Source organism: Lissotriton helveticus, chromosome 4_1 (genome assembly GCF_964261635.1).
Source record: "Lissotriton helveticus chromosome 4_1, aLisHel1.1, whole genome shotgun sequence".
Lineage (NCBI taxonomy): Eukaryota > Metazoa > Chordata > Amphibia > Caudata > Salamandridae > Lissotriton > Lissotriton helveticus.
In genome coordinates this window covers 205889161-205912450 of record NC_136063.1, presented here as the reverse complement: position 1 = coordinate 205912450, position 23290 = coordinate 205889161, and the positions used below count along the sequence as shown (strand labels likewise).

Sequence of the window (23290 nt, the reverse complement as noted above, 5' to 3'; positions counted from 1 at the left end):
GAGGGGCATATCGCGCTCGTTACACTTGCATTTCCTGCGGCGCAGCACGCGCCAGGGCGAATTTCAAGCCAAGAGCGGGCCCGTCTTCATCCGTCAGAAACCTGAGGAGGCCAGGCTGGTCCCACCCTCTGACATTTGTAAAGAAAGACTGAGGTACTGTTAATGTTAATGTAATCTGTCTCTTGAATGCTTGCCACCTGTTACTGTTACTTGGACCTTCAAAACTCATAATACGCGTGAGGAGAGTCAGCTATTGGCCCCATACACTAAATCTGTATAATACGTATGCATTGTACATATGGTTCAGTAATAGTAATAATAGCGTCAAAATACCCTACTAGACTGATCTTTGAACATTATCCTATTATTACTTATGGCAGACCCTGAACAGGTTAGTGGTGTTTTAATGACTTTCTACTTTCTGTGTAAAATCAATGCTATGCTATGTAATCTTACATGCTATCAGTGAAGAACTTTTTGTATACTGTATGTTTTAACTGTTTTTATTGCATTTATAGTCCTGGGCCAAAATAAAGTATTTATGATAATCATGATGACAAAGTAGGGTTGCCTAAAATATGCAGCAAGAAAAGGCAAATTATGTGGCATAATGCAGCACATTTCTTTACAGTATTACTTCCTTATTTTGTAATTTTTACACAAGATAATACAGTCTGGGCAACGATTTCACTTCATTAACAAAACTTTACCAACATAATATAGAAAAAAAAAAGCAACTGAAAGACGACCAATTAACATTTGCGAACGCCTTTCACTGCGCACAAATATATTTTGCAATGGTTTTTGTAACTTTTAATTTGTTTGCACTAGGAACAAATTTTTCGGATAAAAGCTGCAGATTATGCAGCAGAAAATGGATTATGTGGCAAATACATAACGATGTGAAAAAAGTGACAGCCGCAGAACCGCATAATTCTAGTGGCCCTGAGTACAGCTGGTGAAGTTCAGTATATGTTTTGTTTTTAAATGTTAGTTTTTAATATCTTATGTCAATATTAATCATACCATTGTTAAGATTTTAAGTGGCGGTTGCAACTGTATAGTTATAATTAAGTCAGATTTTCCATTGCAACAGTTTTTTGTTTTGCTAATAACTTTTGTGTCGTTTAGCAAATATTGACAAAACTTTCCAAAAGAAAGTTCATCTACTTCAGCTCCTGGAAAGTTTTGCGGTGGTCCGCCAAGCGGGGGCCAAAGAAAAGAGAGTCTAGTCCAAAACACTGATTTTCTATGTTAACACCCATAGAAATGTTTGGGAATCTATACAAAAAACTAGCGCTTTACTCAGAAAGCATGCTTTTTTGTTAATTGGTATACATTCAGTCACTTTCAAGAAATTCACATTTAAAGAGGGTATCCGGTGGTCATGAAGGAATTAAAAAAAAATAGATATATCTGGGCTGTTGGGGTTCAGGTATGCTCTGATTAGCCACTTTTAAAGGTGATTAGTCAATTCTGATTGGCTGGCTGCAACCTGAACAATATATGGCAGCCATTACATAATTCAGGGTTATTATGGCCCTGTGACCTCAACATGATTAAAAAAATACATATGGTGGGGTAAGGTGAGAATGCCCTGACCCCAAAGCTGGCTACTACATGGACATCATATTGTGGCAGACATCACAGGACCCTAAGTCATGGTCCCAATTGAAATGTATTGTAGTGAAAGACAGGTTTTGAGGGTCACTAAAAAGGGGCACATATAAAGGTTGATAACAGATTTTAGTCACATTATAAATCATTTGTTGGTGCTATCATACTAATTTTAGGAATTGTGGAATGCACTATGGTGATTTTACATACTAAAAAATATTGATCCTATGCTGGGAGTTGATGAATCATGTTTGAGAGCAAATGGTTTTCTCTCAAAATGTTCTCATAGAGGTTATAGAAAGTGCCCCAAAAGCTAAAACAAATGCGCATTGTAAATAAATTCCACCAGAAGCAGCACCCGGTCAGTGTATTCCCCAGTGTTTGACTGCAGTGTACCACAGTGCTTCAATGAAGAACTAGAGTGCTAATATTCTGTATTTATGACAGAAGCATGGCACACCTGAGGCCATCTTATAGCATTTGCTTTATAAATCAGAAAAAATAAGGTGCTTCATTTTGTCATACAAATTATGAATAGTGTTCTTGAAAGTGAAAATGAGGACACATTTTCTGAAAGTTCTCAAATGTACTCCTTATCCATGTCAACAAAACATTCTGACAAGTAGAATTAAGCATGTACTTTCAACACCAGCAGCAGTCTGTCAGTTAACTCCCAAGTGGGCTATTGCAGCTTCACACAGTGCTCTAATAAATAACTCTGGACTCCATTTCATCACGCGCATTCAGTGCGCTTTTTGAATTCTTTTTCCTACTCCAATAATCCGGGAGGATATCGCTGCCCCTCGTGGGAGCCTGCACATCCTTGCGTTTTACCACTCCCCCTACCATAACATCTCTCCAAATATGGGACTAGATTCTGATTGCCGCCAATCATGTGAATTATGCTATATTGCCTGTGCATAATTGGACGCAACACCCTATTTGGCTCTCCTTGGTCATTGTCCCTCCCTCCGGACATGGGATATCAATTTACAGCATTACCAGTTCGCTACCACTGCTGTTAAACTCTACAACGTAGAGTGTTCTTCCTACCAGGGATTCAACTAGCACATCAAACCAGAATTGTTAATAGACAATTGTTAATCTCAGGCATAATCTAAGTCCTGATAATTATCCCTAAATAATTTAATGGGATTGAAACTTTGTCGACACACAGTACCATGACTATTGCATATATTACTGATTTATAAGTACAAAAGCATTGGTACCTAAAATTGTAACATAATCTTTGTAGCATTGTTAATTGTCACCCCTTTTTCCATTTGTGAGTTGTATAGTTTTCCCTTGTCGTTTTCCTGTGCCTGTTGTCTTATGTTTCCCACTTACATTGAGTTCGTTCTTATTATGTGAATGAATAAATATTCAGAATGTATTATTTGTAAGCTTGTGGCATATAACTTATTTAATTTTTATGTATATTGCGGCAACAGCCTCGGCTGCGGCACTCTTCTCCGACGTTAAGAGAGGCTTCCGCACAATGTGACCACTACAGCGGCGACATCCAAATTGCGAAGGCAGCAGCTCCGATGGCGGCGCGCTTCTCTGTGGATGCGAGGTGCTTTTCTTGATGCGGTGCAATACGACAGCGAGTGTGCCAACATTCACAATACGACGGCAGCAACAGCTACACGCTTCTCCTTCGTTCCGAGACACATCTCCTGATGCGGTGCAATGCGACAGCTACAGGGCCGACATTCACGATGCGACGGCAGCAGCAGAGAGTGCGACACGCTTCCTCTTCATTGCGAGACACTTCTCCTGATGCAGTGCAATACAACAGCTACAGGTCCGACATTCATGATGCAACAGCGGCAGCAGCGACATGCTTCCTCTTCGTTGAGTCGCGCTTCCATATCCTTGCGACACGCAATCCCTCAGAAGGCCCCAAAACAAAAGCAGTCACTTCCAAAGAACTCTGGGGAGCTGGGGGGTGAAGTCTGTTGTGCCTGAGACTTCAGCAGGAGGCAAGCTCTTTTCCAAGCCCTTGGAGATCCTTCACAAGTTGAAAATAAAGTACACAAAGTTCTTTCTCGTTTCTTTGACAGCCAGGCAACCACTGCAAGCCAATCCCCCAAGCAGCACTTCAGCTTAGGGATAGTCTCTCCTCAGTTTCTTCAGGTTCCTCTCCTCCACAAAGGTTTCTTCTTGTAGTCCAAAAGTGATCACATTTCTTGGGATCAGGGTCCCAATATTTATACCCCAAAATCCTTTGTCCTCTGAGGGAAGAGGGGCCTTTGCCTAGTCCAAACCAGTCCTGGAGCACTCTGTTTACATGACTTCTTCTTTCCTTTCACAGTGCAGGGCAGAAACATCAGACGCCCCACAGGAGGTGGAGCCAGCATTGTGGAGGAAAAGCACAGCCTTGGAGCACTTTGTTGACAGGATTCCTTCTCTTTTTTCACTTTGTAGGGCAGAGACTTCAGCCGCACCCCAGGAGGTGGAGGCAGCATTGTGGAAGGCAGGCACAGCCCTATTCAAGATTCAGGTGCAACTCCTCCCTCCCATCTAGATGCAGATCTCCCTATTCACCACTGGGCTGTCACTCACAAACTCCAGACAAGGAATGAACAACCTAGCAGAGGTAGGCTTGAAAGGTTAGACAAGAATATACCTACTTTCTAAAAGTGGTATTTTCAAACACAGAATGTTAAAACCAAACTCGAATTTCTACCATGTTCTCTGAGTCAGTTAGGATTATAAGAATGTAATAAAGTAACTGCCCATTCTGGCCTATGGAGAACAGGTAGCCTTGCAATAGTGAAAAACGACAATGGCTGTAATTCACCATTAGGACATGCCACACACACCAGGGCATGTCCTACCTTATACTTACAATGCACCCTGCCCTTGGGACTACCATAGGGGTGTCTGATATGAAGAAATGGGAAGGTTTAGGGACTGGCAAGTGGGTGCACTTGCCCAGTCAGCATGACAGTACCAGACTGCATACAGGCTCTGCAATGGCAGACCTCCGACACACTTTACAGGCTGCTTCTGTGGGTGGCACAACCAGTGCTACAAGCCCACCAGCGGCATTTGGTTTACAAGCCCTGGGCACTCCTGGTGCACTGTACTAGGGTCTGACAGGTAAACCAAACCAGCCAATCATGGAACCACTGATCAACACATAAATTTTCAGTAGGGAGCACTTGCACTGTGGCACTGGACAGCAATGGCACAGTGCCCAAAGCATCTAACACCAGCAAAAACACACGAGGCAACAACAAAAATGGAAGGGAGACCCATGCCAATGGTGCCAGGTCTAACAGAACCATACGACACCCCACTTCATGGAATTACATTGGCTCTAGATGCACAAATGAGCTCAATTCAAACTCCTCACACACACTTCAAGGTACTGCACAACGGGCCCCTACCTGAACAGTTGCATCTCCTTCTACAAGACAAGTCTGATCTGCAGGACTAGTTGAACACATACGAAGCATACACAGGATCAGATCAGGACAATAGTTCTCTTACATCACTCTAAAAGAGTGAAACGCCGTCGTACTTCACATCAGAGCCTCTCCTCTCTTCTTGAATTTAGCAGGAAGGTGAAGTCCTGGATTTCCAATTGACCAACCAGGGCTAAGCGCACGCAACTGCTCATCGCCAGGAAACCATTAAGGTTAATAGGGCATATTGCAAATACACATAAAATATTTAGAGTCGCAAAGTTGGGTGGATGAGACAAAGGCTAAAATTCTGCAGTTTTTTATGGAAATCAGAACTCAGCCTCTCATGTCATGGTCTGGGATGCCTTCAAGTCCTCATTTTGGGTGCTGCTAATTTCTAAACACATCTCAAACTGGAAGCTCTATAGTGCAGACAAGCTCAGCTTTGAAACCAAAATCTGATTAGCTTATAAAAATAGATCAGATTTAAGAATGCTAAAATCGCATTTCGATAATTATATTTTTCTAGTCACTAAGGGCCAGATGTATCAAAGGGTTTTACCCATTCTGTGTCTATCAGAACATGTGTTCATACATATGACCCTAAGAGTATAATTTATCATGTATACAGAAAGTATATAAAGAGAGTAACTACGTGGGTAAATCTATGGCTTAGCTGATATATGAGAAAATAGGTAAAAATACTATTAGCAATTTAGGATGATCTAGTTCATGGATACGCTTTTCCTCACCTGATGGAATAAGTACTTTATTTTTAGAACCATTTAGAGCCTTGCCCAACAGGTAGACTCAAATACACTGCAATCATTTCTGTAAGTATTCCCCATTCCAACTCTCTCGAATGAACACATAACTTCGATTTCAAAAACCTTTACAAACCAAGAACTAATTGATGTAATTCCTAGCGTTGCCAATGGTAAGGCATGTGGCCGGCTACTCCGCTGAGTTTTTTAAAACATTCGCTAATGAGCTGGGCCCTCATCTTTTATAATTGTTCAACTCTATTCATGCGGGGAAGGGCAATCCTCCCCCCCTCGTTAAATGAGGCGGTGGTTGAGGCATTTTTAAAGAAAGGTAAAAATCTGATGGATCTTAACTCATAGCACCCTATTAAATTCTGATTATAAAATTTTTGCGAAGTTGATGGCAAACATATGTGAGTAATTACCAAAACTGTGCACAAACCCCACAATGGTTTTATCCTGGGTCGCCAATTACACATTAATACTAATTATTTATTGGAAACTCTAGATGCGTGGAATACAAAAAAGATCCCTGAATTTTTTTTTAACTCTGCATCGCAAAAGCCTTTAATTTGATGTTTTTTATATCTGAGTGAAATGTATGTTCCCTCAGCAAATCATAGAAACTCTCCATAGGCTTTATGAGAGCACAAATGATAAGTTGATTATCAATTCATTGACTGTACTTTTAAAGTAGGTAGAGGGACCAGGCAGGGATATCCTCTATTCCCAGTTTTTTTTCTTGTTTATAGAACCTTTAGCTATCGCAATCCGAGAAGATATTAGAATCCACCTCCTCTCACACAAATTACACAAATTAATGTATATGCAGATGATATAATGCTGTTTTAAAGCAGGATAAAGCAAGTCAGGCAAAGCATTTGAAATGTTCCCGCTGTTGCAAACCTTAGGGTGATGCAAGGTCCAACAAATTAAAAACCGAAGAGCTATTGTGCAATAGTACCCCAGGTGGTGTTTCTGCCAGACCTTCAAAACTTGATTAATCATCCTCCTAAATGCGATTTATTTACAAATAAAACTGAACATCTTTATGATACAAACTACAACTACTAACCAAGATCAAGGTTGTGTTAGAGAAATGGAAGCCAATTCCATTTACGATACTTGGAAGAGTAGTTCTGATAAAAATGATAAAGATGACAATATTGCCAATGCTCGAGCTCAAGATTGGCACTAAGCCCTTTATACTCTTTATACTTTCCTAACATGGAGGGGTGGGATGGGGGCGGCGGTGGAGGGGGCTAACATTACCTAATTCTCGACAAGAACAACACTAACTGACTTCCTATTATCAGGCGCGGCTCCTCTGTAATGGCGGAGAAGAGTCGCCCCACAGTCCGTGCCAGCAGACGGTAACTACAAAGACAATAACAAAGCTATTGTAAAAAGAAATAAAAATTGTGCTGTCTGTCTGAGCCCCGCAATTACTAGGGCGGGGCCTGGAATGTCAGGAAGGAGCAGAGTGCCCTCATATGTGTGCTTGGCCGGCTGTCCTAGGCCGGCCAAGCACACATGCTCACTTCTGTTTCTCTAACCCAGCTGTGTTACACAGCAGGGTTGGAGAAAAGGCACAGGTTCCAATGCATCTTATGAGCGGCAAACTAGGCCGTTCAGACCAATCCTGGAGCTGCTCTCATGTGGGAGTAGCGTCTGGATTGGGTGTGGAGCCTGTGCCCTAAGGGCTCATCCCCTTCCAGCCCGACGGCAACGAGAGGAGCTGCAAGGCGGCCGTCAGCGGAGCGGCAGGTAAGTCTTTTATTTTTCAATTATTTGTACCCCACTCCCCTAAAACCTCTCCCCTCCTCCTGCGGCAGCCCTACCACTCAAGATAGGCAGTGGCCTCCACGACAATGATTTAATGGAAATCAAGTTAAAAGCTGATCTTCATAGCAATGCTATTTTTTTAAACAGATTTTTATTTAATTTTGTTCAAACATTGTACAACCATGCATCAAAAAACGGGGCTTCAGCGCCATGGTCCTTGCTAGGACAAACTCTACATTAGCCCGCATCCTCTATACCCTAACGATTCACCCTACCCCCTTCCCCCTCTACCCCCACCCCCCCTTGTCAGTGTGCCCTCTACCGTCCGTCCCACAAAGTGGCATAAACCTTTGTGCAATAGTGCCCAACTCCTTCCAGAGCACTCCTAGTCGCAGCCCTCAGCTGGTTGATGATCCAGAAATTGTGCAAAATATAGCATGGTACCTCAGCTGTCTTTCGTTCCCTTTCAACAAGGGCACTCAAATCCTTACATGTATCAGAGTGCGCGGGTCTAGCTGGCTGCACCCCCCGTATGTACCCCCACAGTCCCCGCCCTAGTCTCCACTGTCTGACTCGCCGGCGCATCCAGCTCGTCTCTCCCATTAGCTTCCATCGTTGATTGAAGGTCCGCCACCAGCGCACCCCACGCCCTGGCCGCATCTAGCGCTTTGGTCTTCATAGCAATGCTAGTAGCTCATTGATTAATTTTACAAGGATAGAGAACCATCCTAATTCCTTTAATTACAGAATAGCTTGATAAAAATGATCCGAGTGCGACAGCGCGAAGATCTCTATGTGAGAAGAGCTGGCATAACATTAAGTTAGATGAAAATATGGGGCTCAATGTTTAATTGCATGACAAGCTTGTCGCATCTTGCCACTTTTTGCATAACACACACAAAGCACGTTATAGGCATCAGATATATTCATGTTAATTGTAATTTTTTTCTTCAATTACGTACGTGGATGAATTATAGCATGTATATCAGAAGGGTTAGTTTGACGCTCTGATGTATTTGGCAAACTTTACTTTGTATCTTCGTTTTTTTTTTTTTTTAAAGCCACTGCGGGCAACCCTCATGACAGGGGCGGTGCGGTGGTGGTGTTACTTTTATATGTTTGCGAACAATTACTGCAAAAATTATTACCATTATGTTAGAACACACCCCAAACACAGTAGGCAAAAAGACATGCTGTCACCAGTCAGAGCTTGCACAGATAGATTTAATAAGGACTACCCCTTAAATACCATTTGAAGGTCTCTAATCTTAGGGCACACCAATAGGGGCCCCTGGGGAGCACCACTTTGAAGTTTGAGGGTCCATTTGGATGAAGGGCACCAAAAACTGTGGACGCAAAGCAATGGCTCTTTTAGGTTCGAATTAATGATAGCAGAGAAAGCAGAGAGGCTGTCTGGGACTGTCCTCTTTACAGCTACCGATTTCTGGGTTTTTTCAAAGCAAAGTTCACTGTGACTGGGAATGACTGACCACAGCCTTATTTTCGACTGGCCTCAGTAATTGGGAACAACTTTGCACAACTTTTTTAAAAAGTCAACAAACTAAGTGTGTGGATTGATACCAACCCGTCAATTGTGGGGAAGTGTGGCTCAATGGTTAGAGCGGCAGACCCTGATGCAGAGGTCTGACCCGGGACCAGGGTTCAATTCCCGCCTCGGAGGGTCTTGGGCTCAATTTCCTCGGACCTGATAATTCTCGCCTCGGTGCCTATTCTAATCATGGGTACAGCGTCGGATTGGTAACGCGGGCATTCGGGCAATGCCCGAGGGGCCGGTGTCCGAGTGCTGCTGTGGGCCTCTTTTTTAGCAGTCTGGGGGGCCATTTGGGCGCTGTCTCTATTGTTCGATCAGCCAGTGGCCCAGTGGGTGGCGGAGTGGCCTTTCTAGTGGCAGATGGGCGCTCATTACCTCAGTTTTGCAAAAGGCAGAGGTGTCACTCCCTTTGTCTCGCTGGCCGGCCCATTAATGTGTGCACATACTGAGTAGGGGCAGGGGGCATGAGTAGAAGTGGCCTCACTTGTTTCACCCTTGTAAACTAACGCGTGCATTTTTTTACACCCCCCCCAAAAAAAATAAAATGTTTTTTTTCTAAGATTACGCCAAAGCACTGCTTTGACTGAGGAGTGATTATGCAAATGTGGGGGCCGATTTTTTATTTTTGCGTGCCCGGGCCGATTTTCAATCCCAATCCAACCCTGCATGGGTCCCACTCTGCAACTCTGGGCAATAGCTTGCTTAATCTCCACAACGGCCCCAACAGCGCTAGGATGCCTGGCTTCACCTTGGGGGTGCCCATGAGTGGGCACTTCACAGGGAAAAACCAGGAAGGGTTCCACAGCGGTATGCGTATAAGCGCCTTGAGACCCCTTCGGGGGTGATACCTGCGCTATACAAGTACTACATTTAATTTTTTTTTTTTACAATTGTGTAAAGCACGATATTTTAGTTATTGTTGCCCAGGAGAATCAGGCTGATGAGTGCTCCCCAAGATGTCAGAACTATTATTGCACCACAGTCTACATCGCCGCACCAAAAACAGCGATAACCAAACTTGAAGATCCATAATCGGAACACAACTGCAGCACCAAGGTCATGAATGGGATCCAAGTGTAATCAACCCTTAGGCATAACTTATAATGTATTTAGAGGAAACAGATTGTGGTTGCTCCTGAAACTGGCCTCTCACTACATCCCACATCTGAGACTATGCAGCTCTAATCTCACAAAGCTACTCCATGTTCAAAAGGAAGACACATTTTGGGGATTACGAGGATAGCATAGGGCGCTTAATTATGGACTGATCTTGCCCCCACACTCTTTGTCCTGCTTACCCGCCTATAATTAAGCTGCCCTTAAAGGAAACATTCCTGAGCACAAGGCAGGTGATGCGACCACCATAATCCCTTAATAGCCAAGGGCCACTTCGCTTCACGCAATGCTGTGTGTTGTCAGATAGTGATCACATTTGTCACAAAACAGACAATGCCCTCAGTCTATATCCTGGAGGACTTTCAGCACCCAAGAAACATTGCTCATGAACAATATCCTGAGCACTTACCCCTTTAGTCCAAGGGGGCAAGTGTGCTTGAGGCGACAGGTGGGTTGGCTTAGGTACTCAGTTTTGGGGTCTGGAGCTGATTCTTCCCCATCAGGGTTAGGGGAAAGGCGGGAGAAGGGAGGGAGGGGGGAGAGAGAGACAGTGAAAGGAGGAAGAGAAAGATAGAAAAATGGAAAACATGTTACAAAGAAGGGGAAAAAGATCCTTCAAGAGTAAGATAAGAAGACAGAAAATGTAGCATGGGAAGATGGAGGCATGAGGCAGAATCAAGTAGGACAGCATTGACATTTGGCATCCCCAGAATTATGCAGCCGCTGCACCACCTAACAACAATCTTTGGCCATTTTACTTACTTTTTTACAAACTAAGCACTGGCTGAAATGAACATGGCTCAGAGTCCCAGGACAACATTTGGCAGGATACAAAACACTTGAAATAACAAATAAGTTTAAAAATACATAATTGCATTTTCAAGCACAGCGAGACACAGTGATTTGTCCAGAATAAAATAGGTTTTGGTCATGTGCTGAAGCCAGGACTAGATGCCATGAGGTCTGGAGCCCAAAATAAGTAACTTAACTAATATTTCACATCTTCCACCATCTACTGGCATATCCTTCATGAGGAGTAAGCCAAGGAGGGGAATCTACACACAGTAGTCATAGAAGCGTAAAAACAACGAGCAATGTCCCCGTGGCCAAACATACAAACAAAATCTGCATATGTATTGTATTGTATTGTAATTGCATTTATATAGCGCTTACTACCCCTGACGAGGCGGCGAAGCGCTTTTTCGGCAGGTAGCACGCTACTCTGGGACCCATAAAGGATTAGTGTTGAATTAGTATAGTGAAACATGCAAGTACAATTTGAGCGATGAATTGGTAAGTCAGTTATTTGGATTCGGAATGATAGCAGAAGGATAGAGGAGGAAAAAAAACGTTTGTATTGATATAGCGCTTGTTACCCCTGATGGGGTGTTGAAACATGCTATTCAGGAAGCCCATAATGTAATGTAATGTAATGTAAGTTGATATTGATACCGCACAACTATCACTCCAAAGAGCATCTTGGCGCCGACACAGACCAGAACTGAAGTAGAGACTGGTCCGGCTGCTTTCAGTAGTATGGCCAGGGTACTCATATTAGGGCTCTAGCGCACATGTCAGGGAGACTAAAAATCCAGGTCTTCAGTGCTTTTCTGAACTCAGCTTCCCGGTCCATAGCAAGGAGAGGTGGGGGGAGTTTATTCCATGCTTTGGATACTAGAACTGGCAGGGATTTGCCTCCCCTTGAAATTAGTCTGAAAGTCGGGATAGCCAACAAATTGGCACTGGAGGATCTAAGGGTACGTGATGGATGGTATTGAGAAAACCACTTTTGTATGTACTTTGGTCCTCGTGAATGAAAGGCCCTAAAGGTGATTACCAGGACTTTAAACAACACCCGTTTGACAATTGGTAGCCAATGGAGAGTGTTCAATGTGGTAGTCGCTGAGGATTTCTTTGGCCACTTCAGGACCAGCCTTGTGGCTGCATGCCGCACCAGTTGCAGCTTGTGTATAACAGCCTTGTTGGTTCCCGCATATAGACTATTACAGTAGTCGAGTCTCGATGTTACGAGGGCGACCGCTACCATTTTCCTGGCTGATAGTGGGAGTAGATCAAAACATTTTCTTAAGCTCTTGATGACATTAAAACAGTTACCGGATACTGACTGCGCCTGTTTAAACGACAGAGAGGCATTAGGATTAGAGGTGACTTAATATGGTGAAATATGAAAGTAATTTCAGTGGTGGATATTAGTCAATTATTTGGAGTGAGAAGGATAGCTGAGGGATAAAAAGGGAAGAAAGGTTTGCATTCACATAGCACTTGTTACCCCTGATGGATGTTGAAGCTTTTTTTTGGCGAGTAGCACGCCACTCCGGAACTCATAAAGGATTAGTGTTGAAAATTAGTATAGTAAAATATGAAGTAATTTGAGTAGTGGATATGTTATTCAGTTATTTGGGTAGAGAAGGGTAGGTGGCGGGATAGTAAAGGGAAAGAGGTTTGTATTTATCTAGCGCTTGCTACCCATGACGGTGTTTTGAAGCGCAAGTAGCACACTACTCTGAAACCCATCAGGATTAGTGTTGAATTAGTATGGTGAAACATGAAAGTAATTTTAGTGGTGGATATGTTAGTCAGTTATTTGGATTAAGAAGGGTTGGGGAGGGGTAGAAAAGAGGTTAGAGTTTAGAAAGGTTTGTTTTGGGGGATCAGTATAGTGAAAGAGGTGTAAGATGATGCAAGGAGGGGTAGAGTAGGAGAGAGTCTAGAAAGGGTTATTTTGGGGATTATAGTAGTGGTATGGGATTTGGGGTTAAATGAGAGAGTGGATGTAGAGGATATATTGAGCGAAGTATAGGCTGAGACATAGGGAAGTGCATTGGAAATGCTAAATTAGAAGAAAGTGATAAATATATAGATCCAAATGTACATTGAAAGTATATAGATGCATAAAAGAGGTATGTATATTGTGCAGCATTTCTGGCCCTGGTCCTGGTCAGTCTCGAACAGGTACAAACAGGCAACAGCCCTTGTCCTCTCTGCCCTTAACAGGCGCAAACAGGCAACTGCCCTTGTCCTCTCTGCCCTTAGCGTCGACGCCCGGGCTGAGACGCCTTAACCGTGGCCTTTTATAGCCCTAGTAAACAGGTGACCCTGTCAGCAAAAAAGAACTCTAGCCCTAACGCTATCTAATCACAACACTAGCCCTAAAAATCTAGAACCAATAGGAGACCAGGACCTTACAGCCAATCTTAGGCCTAGCCCAAGCACCCAATCAGTTGAAAAACCCTAAACTCTACGTCCAATAGAGGCCCTAGCCCTACCAGTAGTCCCAACCCAAGTCCAAGCAACCAATGGCACAGGAAGCCCTAGTCCCTACTGCCAATAAAAAGCCTAACCCTACTCTTAGTCCCCAACTAGTCCAGCAACCAATCACACCAGAAGCCCTAATCTCTAACCCTAGCCCTAGTCCCAACCTAGTCCGAACAACCAATAACACAGGAAACCCTAGCCCCTACTCCCAATAGAAATCGTAACCCTACGTTGATTGAATAACAGACCCAGAAACCAATCAGAACACGCAAATACCCAATTAATGAGAACACTAACCCTAATCTAATAGAAACATCAGATACAACCACCAATCAGTGTACACATGTACCAAACCATATCAGACCATATAAAGTCCCAGCGACCTCAGACAAGGTTTGCTGGCCAGAGAGTTGGAAGCTGCTATTCCTGTTAAGAATCTCGTAGGAGACAGACAGGCTCAATCCACACTTTGGAATTCTGCAGGTAAAGGCCTCACTAACTTGAAATCTAACAATACTGTTTGAATAAAACTTTACTACCTCTACTGGCCAAAAAACGAAGTGCACAGTCCCTAGTAAACACAGTTTAAACAGCTCACAGAAGCACCCTCTGATGTACAATATCCCTGTTGCTGAGGGGGGGGGGGCTCGTTTCACCAGCTTGTGAACACAAAATGGTGGCTGGGGGTGCACTGTTTTAACATAAAGAAGTTTGGAGGGAAAACTAAATAGTCACCAGCAATGAGAGGGAAAAACTACAGAGTTTGGACTGCAAATCCCACAATTCAACACGTTAAATGAAAGCACTCATGGGCAGGAAAAAACACAAGTTTAAAACACAAAACGAGTGATGAAATCTACAATCCCAGGCAGGTTAAAACTACAATTTTTAAACTGTAACAACCACAGGCAAAGACAGACAGAAATCCCAGAAAGGGAAAATCGTTTTTTCAAAAACTTTTGTTTTGGGGAAGAGACAGCACTAGTCTGCCTCCTTACCACTTCCTGGACTCGGCTCACTGCAATCTGGGGCACAGGGAGACTGAAACTCACAAGATGGAGGAGAATGGTTTGGGGTGCACCCAGCAAGGCCTTAAGGAGCCTGGGCTAGTGTGAGGGGACGGCTCAGAGTTGCCTGGTAGTTGAATAGCCATTCCCCCAGTCCTAGGTCTGCTGACCTGGGGGGAGGGTTGGTGGGCTAGGGAGCTGCTTTTCCTGTTCAGAATCTCCTAGGAGACAGACAGGCTCAATCCACACTTTGGACTTCTGCAGGTAAAAAATGCCTCACCAACTTGAAATCTAACAATACTGTTTGATTAAAACTTTACTCCCTCTACTGGCCAAAAAAACGAAGTGCACAGTCCCTAGTAAACACAATTTAAACAGCTCACAGAAGCACCCTCTGATGTAGAATATCCCTGTTGCTGTGGAGGGTGGGGTTAGGGGGGCTGGTTTCACTGGCTTGTGAACACAAACTGTGCTGTCAAACACAAGGTCCAACCATAGCCATCCAAGCCATGTGCAGTGTGTCTAAGAACTTTAGAACGTTCCAAACCCTAGATATGGACAATGTGCCAAGGATTAGAAGTGCTGCAGGCCCCCGGCTACAAGAGGACTATTCGTTGAAAACTGCGACATTAACTTATCGCACTTATGAGCAGCACAATGCTGATTTTGGGCAAAATACCATTAATTAAAAGCAGAGCTACTGAACCTCACATTTTAATTCACTATATATCAATGTTTTGCTAAAATATGAGAACATACGAATATGAGAAGTCACCACGGCAGACGTCTCAATGCATATTAAGGGTTTATTATCAGTTATCTTAATGCAACAACCTCAAAGGAATCCTTCGAAAAAACAAATAAATACATAATATCCACCATAGGATTATCAGTTTTGAAAAGCGGAAGTCTACCACTGATGGATATGAGACCAATAGTGAATGGGGGCGTTTCCACTCAACCTCCACCGTCCAGTTGGTCACATTCTACGTCAGAATGTAAGAGAAACGGTTCAAAGGGGCTAAAAATCCAAAGGGAAATGTATCCTTCCTGATTCTAATCAACTCCTGCTAGATACGATCATGGGCACTATGAAAGGAGATTTATGAAATGTCAACCAAAGAAGGGCTAATAATGAAATGTAGATCCGCGACTGTAGCTGGCTGCCATGGCTATATAGGCATTTACCACTTATTGCATTGTTTGTAATTTATACCGCGATACTGGGCACTTCTGTATTTCCCCATATCATATCTAGTCAATGTTTAACCCCACACTTACTAAAAGCTTTCTAATTAGTTCTAAATACTATCGATTTTCCCAAAAAGGCAGCAGAAGAATCATTTTAAAAAGTGATTGCCCTGAATGGCTCCTCAGAAAAGAGCTTCCAGTACTTTTTGGAAATTCTTTTTATTTCTTGGCAGACTGCTGTCTGTGAAAGGTCTGTCTAACATATGCCTGACGTGGGACTTCAGACTGTGCCAGCCACATGATGGGCATCGCCTTGCTGTGGCTGATTTACCTCAGTCTGTCTCACCAATATTCGGTAGGTCGAGCCATCTGTGAAGGATTTGTGTGGAATGGCTCCGGCAAAGGGACAGCCTTGGTGATGCCTTGAGTGACCAGGGTATTGGCGTAGCAAAAATTGAGGGGGTCTCCCTGCAAGGTACGTATAGGAGCCCCTCTGGGCTCAATCAGAAGCTCTCCGACCAGAGTGCAGTGCCGAGTGCGCCCCCTGGAGCTTGGGGCCACCCCGCACCGCGGAGGCTGCGGGGGCCTGTGTTACGCCACTGGACCAGGGTGAGCTGTCCCTCCACTGCACTGAAGTACACTGTGAACAAGAGAAGTGTAGAGGTGCCCATGTGAGAACAGCATGTGTTGCATGTTTAACTAGGGAGAGCAGCTGGAGCAAGGTTACAGCTCTAAATATGCTAATAAGGAATGTGTACACCTACAGTACAGCAATCCTCCAGAAAAGATTAAGATAGTGAGCTATGCGGACGACACGCAATTGGTCGTCTCACTCTCACATCTGGACAATCACCCAGACAATCTGCCGAACTGCCTCCAGCAAATTCACCACTGGATGTACGAGTCATCGCTCAAGCTAAACGGATCAAAGACAGAAGTCATGCTTTTGGGCAAGCAATGGACCACCATCCCCTCTTCGGTCTGGCCAGACGTCTTCGGGGAAGTACCCACCCCGAAACAAGTAATTAAGACCTTAGGAGTCTGGCTGGAACCCGAGCTGTCTCTGAAAACCCAAGCAGCCAAAACAGCAGGCACCTGTTTTGGTCTCATGCGCTCCATCCGCAGGATCCTCCCACTACTTCCGCCCCTATCTAGGAAACTCTTGGTCCAAAGCCTGATCCTTGCGCGGCTAGACTACAGTAACACGGTCTATCTAGGAGCTCCTGAAGCCACTATGGCTAAACTTCAGCGTACGCAAAACGCAGCTGCCCGGCTCCTTATGAATCTCCCTTCCAGAGTCTCAGCCAGACCAGCGATCAAGGCCCTCCACTGGCTTCCAATACGACAAAGGGTAGAATTCAAGGCCCTGTGCACCGCACACAAACTTCTCAACGGTCTCGGCCCTGCTATCCTGAGAGACCTGGTTACCCCCTACTAGGCCCCCAGATCCCTACGCTCGAACAATGAGCGTCTGGCCAACGTCCCCAGATACAGGAAGGCACGCACCGGCGGTCGACGCTTTTCTGTAAAAGCATCCTCAGGATGGAACTCACTTCCTCGCCCCCTGAGGCAGGAACCCAGCCATCTCCTTTTCCGGAAAAAATTGAAAACGCTGCTGTTCCCAAAATAAAGTCCCCTCTCCCCTCTGATCTCCACAAATGCTACAGCGCGGGGATGCCTCCGGGTCACCAGGCGCTCTATAAATCGCTAAATAAATAAATAAATAAAAATAGAGGCGAACCCCAAACTGGCCCTAGTGAATCTAAAGGACCTTGTTTCATCATGTAGTTGCCTGGATTGATGCTTATCTCTCACCTGGAAGACATGGACTGCTGTGGTACCCTCTGCCCTTTCCCATCTTCATCTGTAGTCCTCAAGCCAATCCACTCACAGAACAGCACTTCATGGCAATGCCTCATGACATCAGTGAAGAACTCTATTCTAGGCTTCAGGTCCTGCAGAATACAGCCGCCAGACTGGTACTGAACCTTCCTTCTAGGTCGCCATCAGCACCCAGCCTGAAGCACCTTCATTGGCTTCCTATTAGGAAGTGAACCCGTTTCAAGATCCTCTGTCTAGTGCATAAGAACATGTACGGAAACGGACCTAGCTATTTCGTAAAAAAACTTAGCTGGTAACAGCCAACTAGGACGCTCAGGTCAAGCACCAAATCTCTTCTTACCCCATGCAGAGTTCGTACCGCGGGAGAACCTTTTCTTTCCTCGCACCCACTCTCTGGAATAAACTTCCACCTCACTTACTCTCTGTTACAGATCACAATCAATTCCACAAGGAACTAAAAACCTGGTTGTTGGATCATATATAAGCATTCTTTTTTTTTCTTTTTTGCTCTTCTGCCTAGGTGGAGTCATACGCAAGCACCATGAGACCTCCGGGTGATATGCACACTCAACAAATACATTTGACTTGACATCTCACGATCCAGACTATAGTCTCCATAGTTTGGGAGCTAGAATGGCAGGGTGATAAGCCTGCTGGTGGTATGTGTGTGCTGCACAAATTGTACGAATGGGTATGTAGGGTCTGTGTGCATGCTTACAGAGTGTGCATGTCTGTAAGAAGTTAAAGGGCTCTTGATGAAGAAAGATCTGCCTCAGTCTGCCTTCTCCACTTGACTCTCAGGCTAGCAACGCTATTTTGTGTCCTTGAAGTTGGGTTCATGAGATTGTTGGTCATTCTAAGTCTATGTACTTTTCGATATGTTGAATATCTCTGGACATTCTAAGTATATGTACTTTGCGATATGTTGAATTTCTGTGTTTGCATGTACTCGTCCTACTGCACAATCTGCAAAGTGCTCTGATACCCTTGGTGGTCATGTTAGCGCTATATAAAACTTTCTAAATAAATATGGATTTCTAATCGAATGGGTGGGTGTGCATGCTTACAGAGTATGAATGCCTGTAAGATATGGGTTTCAAATAGAAGTCTCAGCAGGGTGATTGTGTTTGTGTACACATTCAATGAGTCTGTTTGTCTTTTAACGGTCTACACTGGGTGTGGTTCTTTTTACACTAGGGTGTCTATCTGTGCATGAGTATTTGAGCATATGTGTTTGGGGTGTTGTGTGTCTGTGCCAGGGTGTTTCTCTGTGCCAAAGGGCGGAATAGAGAGACGTGTATGGCTGTGTCGGGTGATTTGTTTGTCTGTGTAGTTGTACTGTGGATATATGCAAAGTGTTTACTTTTTGGTTATTTTCTGGGGGGCTGCGAGTGGGGTCAGTTACTCCCCCAGGATGAAAGAAAAAGGGAAGAGATTAAAGGGGGGAACTAATTGGGGAGGAAGGAGGAACAAAGAAAACAGAAAATAGGAAGCTACATTTATTGTTGTATTTCTGTACTTTCAGGTACATAGGGATAATACCATCTTTCATTTTTTTATCATTATGGCAAAGCATTGATTTTGTTGAACAGTTTTAATAAACCAAAATAAAAATACTAATGTTTCTCTGTCAGCCAATATGACCGATGTAGGGTAGATGGAAGAAGTGTTTTTTACAGGAAATGTAGAATTCTATAGCATTTTGTCCCTTGGAAAAGTGGATTATTTAAGAAACAATCCACAGCCCTTATGCATAATTAAAAGCTCTTAAGTTTGGAAGAACAACCAACAGTGTGTGCTATAAGAAGCAATGTTGATAGCCAGCTGTGCCTTGCACACAGATGTCATTAAAGCGCTTACCTTGTTGCAGGGAGGGTGCTGACACGGGTGAAGAACACTGAGGGTTCCACCTCCACATGAAGCCCCAGAGAGAGGTTCCTGTAGTAGCCTTCGGCATTCCCTGGTCCACCCGAGTACTTGAAATTTAAAATGGCATCTAGTGTCTAGAACAAAACAAAGATCAGGAAAATTGATGTTAACTCAAAGTCAATAGCAGTGGTTTTGTTTAAAAAGCACTTTAAGTGTCTCCCCTTGTTTTTAAAGCATTTCATGGTATGCATTGTGCACTAAGATAAGTGTCCATGATAAAAAGATTTATAAAAAAAAACCGAGAGGGAGAGAGAAGTGGCCATAACTTGGCGTTCCAATGAACTGTACAGGGCATTATGCAAACACTTGAACCTGTTAATAAAAAAAACTTTTGGTCACAATATCAGCAACTCATAAATTACAACTACTGCTGCAACAGTACAGCCAATGGGAGACATTCAGTAGGCTAACACAACTGATTACTTGGAACAGGATTTGACCTTTTCGGATAATTTCAAACTGAGTAAGCCAAGCATTGCCAAACACACAAGGAAGCAGTCACCACAAAAGAAATCTGAGCAGGAAATGCAAAATATTTAACTAGTAGCAAACTCCAGAGGGCAAATATTCGACCAGAAAGGTTTGAGATTCTGCACATTTGGTTAAAGATTTAGAAGGTATCTCCTAGCTGACATGCCCACAGGCCTCATAAGGAGTTTCTCGCTCACTGCTCATAGTGCATTAGAATATTTTTTTTGTATTTTTTTTTTTTTTTTGGGAGTTTTATATAGCGCAAACTAGACCCGAGACATCGGGTATCAGAGCGCTTTACATGAGCACCAGTTTTGTTACTTGAGGACACATTAATTTTTTTCGGCACGGGGAGATTAAGTGATTTGCCCAAAATCAAAGGATCCTGAGCGCTGTTGCCGAGACTCGAACCTGGTTCCCCAGCTTCGAGGTCGACTGCTCTAGTCCATCTCCACCCTAATACAGAGGCTTCCCAGCTGCCCTGCTTCCACAGTCCAGCTTTGACACCTTAAAGCTGCTGAGGAGGTTATTTAAAAATCGGCATGTTCATTTTCTGTTGTGTGTGGAGAGCACTCCAAAGGGTCTGGTCTATCTCAGACCCTTACTGAATATCACACTAGTCCAGCTGCCGGGACTTCCATCAATGTGGAAGCAGCACTGGCCCTCCATGTGCCAGGGAGTACAGGACAATCTACAAATGACATAACTGTACCTCAAACGCCAAGCTTTAACAAGTACAATGGAAGGTGTAAAAGGTACAATAAGTTGATCACCAAAATTATTAGTTATTGAAACTGCTTGTAAAATTAGAACCTTGAAAGTACTTCTTTTGAATCATCTAGTTAGAAAGAACAACCACACAAGTTTAATATCTGCCCTTTTCCTCCACAGTGCCAGACAGTAACATAGAACAGTTAGGCCTTTAACTAATCACACACGTGCGGAGAAATTTTAAATGCAGTATATAGCGTGCTTTCGCAAACCCCTTATGTCCTTCAACTACGGGAAGAACAGGGAGCTTTCCCTTTAGTTCCCCACCAGGAAGAACGTCCTTGAAGCTTCATATCTTTGCAGACCGGTCAGCTGCTTTGACATAAGATGGCTCAACCCTGACTTACTGATGAGAAAGGCTACTATATACTCAAATGTGGAAGAACATTACTTTGATATGTTGAGTCGTTTTACGGAGTGCTCATCCATCACCAGTGACATTTTGGAGTAAGTCCATAGACAAGCAGGTAGGTAGTGTAAAGTTAAGGAAAAGAATAGACTTGATTAATTATAGATGAACCGCTTTTGTAAACGATAACGATGTGCCCCAAACCTTGCACAGGTCTTGACGACTAGGATGGACAATGATCTGTCACCTGGTCCAACTTTCTAGATTCTATAAACCATGAACAGCAGATCGGAGGAAGAGCCAAGGGTTCACTTAAGAGAACTGCCTAAAACTCAATACTGGTAATACCGGGGTCATTCTGTTTGGCAGCGATATTGACTTCTGGACACCGAACTGGTGGCCAGATTCGATGGGCTCTCTACCTTCACCCGCAAATAAGGTTAAAAACCTGGGAGTGACACCGGATGACAGTCTTACCTTAGGTCACCAGGTAAACTCAGTGGCATCAAAAACATTGTATGTGATTAGAACACTAAGGAAAATATTGCCGTTCCTGCCCCTGACTAGCCGGCAAACAGTAGTCGCAACTCTCGTAATGTCGAGCCTGGACTACTGCAACAGTTCCAAGAGAATCCACCTGGTCTTCTCTTATTCTTTTACTTTCGTTTCCTTTACATTATATACTTTTCTGATGCATCCTCATCAAGCATTATTAGTCTAGGATGCAGGTTCATAGGGTCTCCACTGTAAGAATGGTGTTACATCAGTCACCCCACCCAAGTCACTCTTCATGTTCATTAAGCTGTGGTCTCATTTGTAACTTACAATTAGACTTTTATTTTTTCTTATATCATATTGTTCCCAGCCCTGAAGAGTTACAGGCATTGGCCTGTTGACGAAACACGTGTCGGCTGGCATTATGTATTCTTCATGAACACTTTCACATAAAACAACACTTAAGAAAACCAGCGGTGTCAATTGTATTATCTGTTAAAATTGTATCAACCTTTAAGTCTATACGTGTGCCCAGGATTTGTTCATGGTTTTTAAAGCACTTCAAGGTTTAGGACCAGACTATTTATAAACAGCAGTTCCACTTGTACATACCGAAAAGACCACTTTGCTCCCTAGGTGCCAGGTTGGTCTCAGTACCAAACACAAAAAAAATTCGAAAAAAAAAATCCTCCACTCAAGGACCACCAAACAAAGTAGACAATGTGGAGAAGTGTGGCTCAGGGGTTAGAGGCAGCAGACCCGGAAGCTCAGATCGGTCCCGGACCAGGGTTCAATTCCCCGCCTCGGCGGGTCTTGGGCTAAAAATTCCACGGACTCGATAATTCTCGCCCCGGTGCCTCCTCGACTCACGGGTTCACACTCTGCGACTCTGGGCAATAGCTTGCTTAATCTCCACAACGGCCCCTCGTGGCGGGATGCCTGACTTTCACCTTGTGGATACCCTGCTATCTCACAGGGGAATACCAGGAAGGGTTCCCTAAGCAAGCGCCGGGAAACCCACTGCGGGTAGCTGTGCGCTATATAAGCTCAACTACATTTACATTTACATTTACAATGTGCTTCCTACATTCAACCTACCATGTTCTTAAAGATCTGTAAGTTGGTTCCACACCAACTTTTGATGTGTGTTAAAACGACAAATTTGTTTTTATAAACAAACTTTATTGAATTTTCACTGCCAAAAACATGCTCAAAGAGCCATTTTATGCATATGAAACAGGACACAATATGGAATACATATGGAAAATAGCATTTTTGTACATTAATAACGGGAACCAAAGAGAAGAAAAATAAAAAGAAGGAAAGAACAGAACAGGTTGCAGTAGTGATGGAGAAAAAGGTAGAATCTTGGGAGTACGATTATGTGGAAAACGAAAATCATAGCAGTTAGAAGTTATTGAGGAGAGGTCCACAACTAGAAATAATTGAGGGAGAAAGCTTCCTCAAGATACTAAGATAAATACTGTAGTAAATTCCATTTGATGTGATTTTATCAACACAAACACACTAAACAATATGTTAGAGATAACAACTGTTTTCTGATGTTTTAAGTCTGTATGTTGTGCTTGACAAATCTCCACAAGCAGTACCCACAGTTTCCTCAAAGTAACAATATTCATCTGTGCCTATTGCAAGGAAATATCTAAAAGGTTCTGAAATAATCAATAAGTTGCCCTCGACTCGAGAGC

General features: G+C 43.6%; 1 protein-coding gene across 1 annotated transcript in view; it reads right to left on the bottom strand.

Annotated features, from left to right (window-relative positions):
• Positions 1-23290, bottom strand: part of TRAPPC9 (trafficking protein particle complex subunit 9) — a 2424721-nt gene that overhangs the window by 1158492 nt on the left and 1242939 nt on the right. Inside the window, exon 18 of the mRNA XM_078686702.1 lies at positions 19427-19569. Coding sequence (XP_078542828.1) covers positions 19427-19569 — 143 coding nt within the window. The remainder of the gene's footprint in view (positions 1-19426; positions 19570-23290) is intronic.